This window comes from Stegodyphus dumicola, chromosome X2 (genome assembly GCF_044657685.1).
Source record: "Stegodyphus dumicola isolate Sdum_Otavi_A_Nest chromosome X2, ASM4465768v1".
NCBI classification, from domain to species: Eukaryota; Metazoa; Arthropoda; class Arachnida; order Araneae; family Eresidae; genus Stegodyphus; species Stegodyphus dumicola.
This window is the reverse complement of record NC_140781.1, coordinates 132,451,775-132,457,774: the sequence shown is the minus strand read 5'-3', so window position 1 is coordinate 132,457,774 and position 6,000 is coordinate 132,451,775. Positions and strand designations below refer to the sequence as shown.

Below are 6,000 nucleotides of genomic sequence, written 5' to 3'. Positions count from 1 at the left end.
GAGCCATTAGAAATTATCATAAAAGGTTCTGCTCTATTTTATTATTGCTAATAATTTTTTTAATTGAAATTTGGGATATAACCATGAAATTTATCATTCTTGAAAAATCTATTAAAAATAGGGTTTGAAATTATATGCCTTTTTAAGCATCATCATTTATATGTGAATTGTACATGAATTATATTTGTCTCTTTTTTTTTTTTTTTTTTATGTATTCATCAAATATGTGGCTCTTCTGCTAATCTCAGCACTGTAAGTATTATTATTTTTATTGTGAAGTTGATTATGTTTCAATGAGCCTCAATTTATGAACTGCATGTTTTTACAAACTATGTTTCTTGAAATATTTATGGCCTTCCAGTCTGTGAAGTTATGATTTTATGAAATGTTTTCAGAGTCCGAATGAATTCTTAAAATCAAAAGTTCATCTTAGCGACAGAAATGTCATTTAAAATTTTCATTTCTGTATAATCATCCTTCTGTTGCAGTTTTAATGTAAATAAAATTAAATCCTAATTTAAGGAATATGATTTTTTGAAACTATTTGATTTTCACGGTCCCTGAGGTAAACCACCAAATTATCTAAATAAAATGTAATCTTAATATTATTTTTTTAGTTTAACCTCTATTTGCCAAATCTGATGAACCACATGATATCATAATTATCATTTTCATTTAAACATTTATATAAAAAAGTGTGCTTTCACTTTTGACTTATTTGCTAAAGATCATGAATATTATAATATCATAGTAGTTTTTTTTTCTCTTTGAATACTGTAAAAAATTGTTGACTTTTTTAATTTACCGAGATGTGAGGAAGATTACCGAGATTAATTTACCGAGATGTGATGTATTGCTTTTCCAGGAAAAAGATACATTATTTCACAATCAAATATGTGTAAATGACCACAAACTAAATTATATGTAAACAAAAGTATATTAAGGTATAGTGTGAAAAGTTATAAGCAAAAAAAAAAAAAAAAGAGTATTTGATCGGACAGCTGATTTAATGGTTCTGGAATACTATTCCTAACAGTGCTGCGTTTCACCTGCTGTTGGGCAGAGGAACAAACTTCGCATAAGTGGTGCGATATACACCTCAACAATGTGTCAAAATATCATGATTGACTGGAACAACTTTATAAGAGAGGTTTGTTTGCTGGATTTACTTTGACAACATAAAGGATGAATAGGTGGGCCTGGAAGAATCATTGCAGTTGATAATAGTTTTTCGTGAGGGGAAAAAAAAAAAAAAAAAAAAAAAGCACTGGCAGGGTACTTCCACAACAGTGGATATTTGGCTGGTTCTGCCGTGAATATAGCAAGGGATTTTTTTCTTCAGATTCCAGATTGGAAAGCAAGCACACTCATATCAAAGATTGTAGTCCATCTAGTGGAAGAATCGACTATATTTTCAGATTGTTGGCAAGCCCATGAAACGAGTTTAACCTTGGTGGTAATCTTATTGCTGTTTTGATAGTGGAGGCAGTGAAAATCAATTAGTATAATTTTTTTTCGTTTACAAAAAGCAAAAAATTCTCAGTTTAAGGAAACTTTCATTCCTTATATCAAGTTTTTTTTTGTAGATTATATTTGGGAGAATCTTAATACTATACAGATAAATGCATTTTTTTATTGGTTCATTTTCTACTTTTTTCAGTGAGACATCAAATTTATATTTCTTGCTTGTTGGATTAAAAGAAAAGGTGCAGCATTTAATTATTGCTTATTAAGTAAATTTAAAATATTTATAGTGTAGTAAAAAGAATTATCTGACATTCAACTAACTGGAAAACTCCCCCCCCCTTCCTGGAAAATTAAGCATATGAGAGTTAAGGTTAAAATAACATGCTGAACAAATATTAATTTAGAAATCAATTAACAAAAATCAGCATTATATTTGCAAATTTTCACAGGACTAGTTTCGATGGCTTAACTGAACCACCATCCTCAGCTGCCAAATTGTAAATGAACAAGATAAGATATAGTGAAAAGATAAGATCTTGTTCATTTGCACTTTGGCAGCTGAGGGTGGTGGTTCGATTAAACCATCGAAACTAGTCCTGTGAAAATTGGCACATATAGCTCTGATTTTTGTTATTTGACTTCTAAATTAAATTAGAGTTAGCTGGAGTGTGATTTAACCCCAATAATGGATAAGAGAGATGTTTATAGCACAGTCATAAAACCCTCGCCGTAGTTTTTTGTAAACCTAATCAATTCTTGATAAGCAGTTTAATTTTTGGAAAGACGGATATATGTTAACTGCTGTTTATTTGTTTTTCCCATTTTTGAAATAATGTTTAAAATTTGGGGTCTGGCTTATACAGAACTGCTCAGTATTTTCAAAGTTGTATCGTCTTCAAGAAAAGTGTGGATTGATAGGCACAATATGCAATTTTAATTGAAAATATTGTAAATGCTGCTAGTGTAACATCAAAAATATGTAATTTTATTTGTTTATTAAGTAACTGAATAAAAAGCAATCTCTAAACTTCTGCTAGAATGCCAACTTTCATAGTGATAGGATTTCATAATCCAATAGGATGTTTTGCTTTCATATGTACGAAATACATTGATGAAAGGGCCTACGAAATACATTGGCTTTTGTGTTCGAAATACACTTTCTCTCTAGAAATCTTATGTAATTTTAGATGTAGGCTTTTGATATTTAGGTTGATAAAACTAACAGGATTATATTTTAATAATTTTAGGCCCAAAATTTCTTCCATTCATTTGTCTTTTCTTTCATGACTTGTATTTTTGTATTGTACTATTTATTCTTAGTACTACTACTATTCTTCCTCCTCTTCCTACTAAATTTTCACATATCCAGCATTTGCATTTCTCAAGCTTTCCGGATAGCTGAGTTTTTACTGTAGCCTTTTTAAAATTTTATCTTATCTGCTTTTTCCTGTAGTGTCTCATTGTTTGAAATGTACAATACCAAGTCTGAAATCTGGACATCTAATATCCAGAGCACTATGATATATATTATCACTTATTACCATCTGCTGGTTAGAGAATCATACCAAGGCCATTGACAGTACATTGATTGATGCTGGCCTTGACCATACTTTTGATTCTTGAGTAATTGTAGGAGGGTTAGCATTTTTCTATCTAACCTAAATAATAAGTTAAGCCCTGAGACATTAGTTTAGAGTGGGATTGCTGATACTGGTTTTCTTAGCAGCGAGGAAGGTAGAAAGAATTTGATCCTGATAAACGTAAGCTCAATTAGCATAATAAGTTGCATTCTTTTGTAACTTTCTGATCTGATCCAACTTACTATTTTTTGCAGGCTATTATTAATAGAGCTACTTTACGAAAATTAAAGTTGGAATTTTCAATTATCTGAGAAAGAATTTTTAATTCTGGGACGTATCCATCATTTTGTCCAAAGCGTTATGCATGCTGAAATGCAACCATAAAGTAGCCTTTCAAAAATCTGTGCTAAACTTCATGGAACATTTATTTACAGTGGCAAGACCATTCATAAATTTTTTAAATGTTTTATTGTAAGATCTGCTTTATGGAGCATTGCATGGTCACAGGAGGATGCGTGTAAAGCTATTTAAAAAAAAAAAAAAAATGCTTGGTATAGCTTATGGTCAAACTATCATATTTCATGATGATAATGATAGCAACAAATTTGAAGGCTTTCGCAAGCAAGAGGCAAAATATACCATTTAATGGAATTGTGAAGAAATCTGGAGAAGGGATAATAAATTAAAATGCTACGACTGAAGTTTACCATTCTGATGACAATGCCCCAATTACCAACTCATGGAGGTAAGAAAGGAAGGAGTGGCCAGCTCGGCACTAAGCGTGAAGCACTGCTCCAAAACTTCGGTCTCCAGATGGGGTGTTTTTTGTTTACATTCAGAAGCTTCCTTGACAGGGCTTCGTTAGTATTTCGACACACGACAGTTCCATACAAATCTAAAAATGGGTCATTTCCGCATAAAAGAAACATTCATTGTGTGATGGATAATAGCAATTTGTATAGTTTAGTAACTTTTATGCAAAAATCACATCTTGGTTATTTTTTGATAACTAACAACTGCGATTTTTGAGTATGAATTTATTTTATAAAATTCTAAGCTGTTGAACTACAAAAATATACATTTTAGCAAAAATGTTATGCTTAAAGAATGAAAAATACCTTACGGTACCTTTCAAATTGTATCCGTCTTTCGATACCCTTGATAGAGTATTTGCTACTTTTACTTTATGTTTCAAACGCCAAAATATTTTAAATAAAATAATTTTTTGTCATCCATATATTATTGTGACATGTATTTTTTAAAAAAATTTAGAGGAGAGGCTTTATAGTTGCTCATTTTAAACTTATTTTATTTTTATATAACTTAAAAATAATTACTTTGGGTTTATATATTTAATTAAAAAATAAAATTACCACCAAATGCTGCTATCCTTGTCAAAATTAATAAATATAGATGCAGATATGCCAATAAGTTAACTTTTCCTTGATTTTTAACCACACATTTGTGTAAAATTGTGTACAGTTTTACACAAATGTATGGAACAGAAGACGGATACATTTCCGAATTTGGCGGAAGTACCATGTGCAGTCAAGATGATGTGACCATGTGAATGTGTCACATCATCAAGACAGCTAATTAAGAATTTGAAAATAGGGTAATCGACGAAGGTGGAAACATTTGTGTATCCTGCCAAAGGAGGTCCGATCATGAATGGTTCTCTTATTGATTCCAGATTCTTAAATGTTTTCTACACGAGTCTTTTATTAGTTATTATTTATTATATTATCAGAGAATTATTCAACTGTCTAAAATCACTAAATGAGCTATTGAGTACTCTGCCAAAATATATTTACTAGAAGATTTGAATTTGATGCTGAATGTATCCTAAAACGTGTTTCTGTCAGAAGTTTGACACTTGATGGCTAAATGTAAATATAAAATTATGCATGTTAAAATATTTGTAATTAGGCACATAGGTTAAGTTTTTATTAAATAGAGTAAGGTATGCAAGGGCCTAAAGGGAAAGATGCCATTGTGGAGGAATTTCAAAGAAAAACTGACCTTTGTGTGGGTATTAAAAATAATGCATCTAATTTTCATTCAAATTATATTTATACATAATTCTTTGTAAAAATTTCGGGTGTATGCTAAATTATTGTAAATTACTTTCTCGAAAAATATAGTGATTGCACAGAAATTAAAGATTTGCACATACTGGTAATGAAAAATATGAAATATGTATGGGTATTTATGCATATGCTTGCAAAAACCATGTATCTGCCCCTAACAAAATACTTAAATGTTTATTAACTTATTTATAAATGTATTTGAAATGAAGGATATAGTCATTGATAAACACCTGTGAAAGTTACTGTGAAGAAATCTAATTATTAAATGTATCTAAATTTATAATGATTATAAATATTATCTAAATATATAATACCATTAACATTGAATTGTAAACATAAATTGAAATCCTGTTGACAAATACGTTATAAAACTATTTAAGCAAGAATTGTTCATACTGGAAAGCAAACTGTTAAAAGGTATTGTAAAGCAAATTCTATGAAATGCCTACTTAGGAAAGTAATAAAGAAGAGTTTTAGAATATGTATTATTGAAATTAAGGGTAAAAAAATCTGATAAGTATAATTAAAAAAATTATTCCCTTTACATTTTATAAGAACTCAATTACAAGTTTTAAATAATATTTAAACAAAAATCCTTTTTTTTATTCCCTTTCAGAAATATTCAGAGAAAGTTAAGTAAACATTTATCGATTTAAAAGATGCCTCATAAGCTAAAGAATCGTGTCTTAGTTAAGAAAGTATTTTAGGAAGAAGCTGTATAAATAGAAAAAAAATAATGCATAATTTTAATATTAATAATATAACAAACTTTAATCTTAATTTTTGTAATCTTTAACTGAATAAAATTGAATTACCTTAAAATTTTTCCCTTAAGCAATTAACGAAAACTTGTAATAATATTT

At 29.3% G+C, this 6,000-nt stretch overlaps 1 protein-coding gene across 1 annotated transcript in view; it reads left to right on the top strand.

Moving 5' to 3' along the window:
- Window positions 1-213: 213 nt before the first annotated feature.
- The window catches only part of Mpc1 (mitochondrial pyruvate carrier), a gene marked incomplete at its 5' end in the record, with an annotated part of 28,937 nt that continues 23,150 nt past the window's right edge, over window positions 214-6,000 (top strand). Inside the window, one exon of the mRNA XM_035367974.2 lies at window positions 214-252. Within this exon, the coding sequence (XP_035223865.2) occupies window positions 214-252 (39 nt within the window). The remainder of the gene's footprint in view (window positions 253-6,000) is intronic.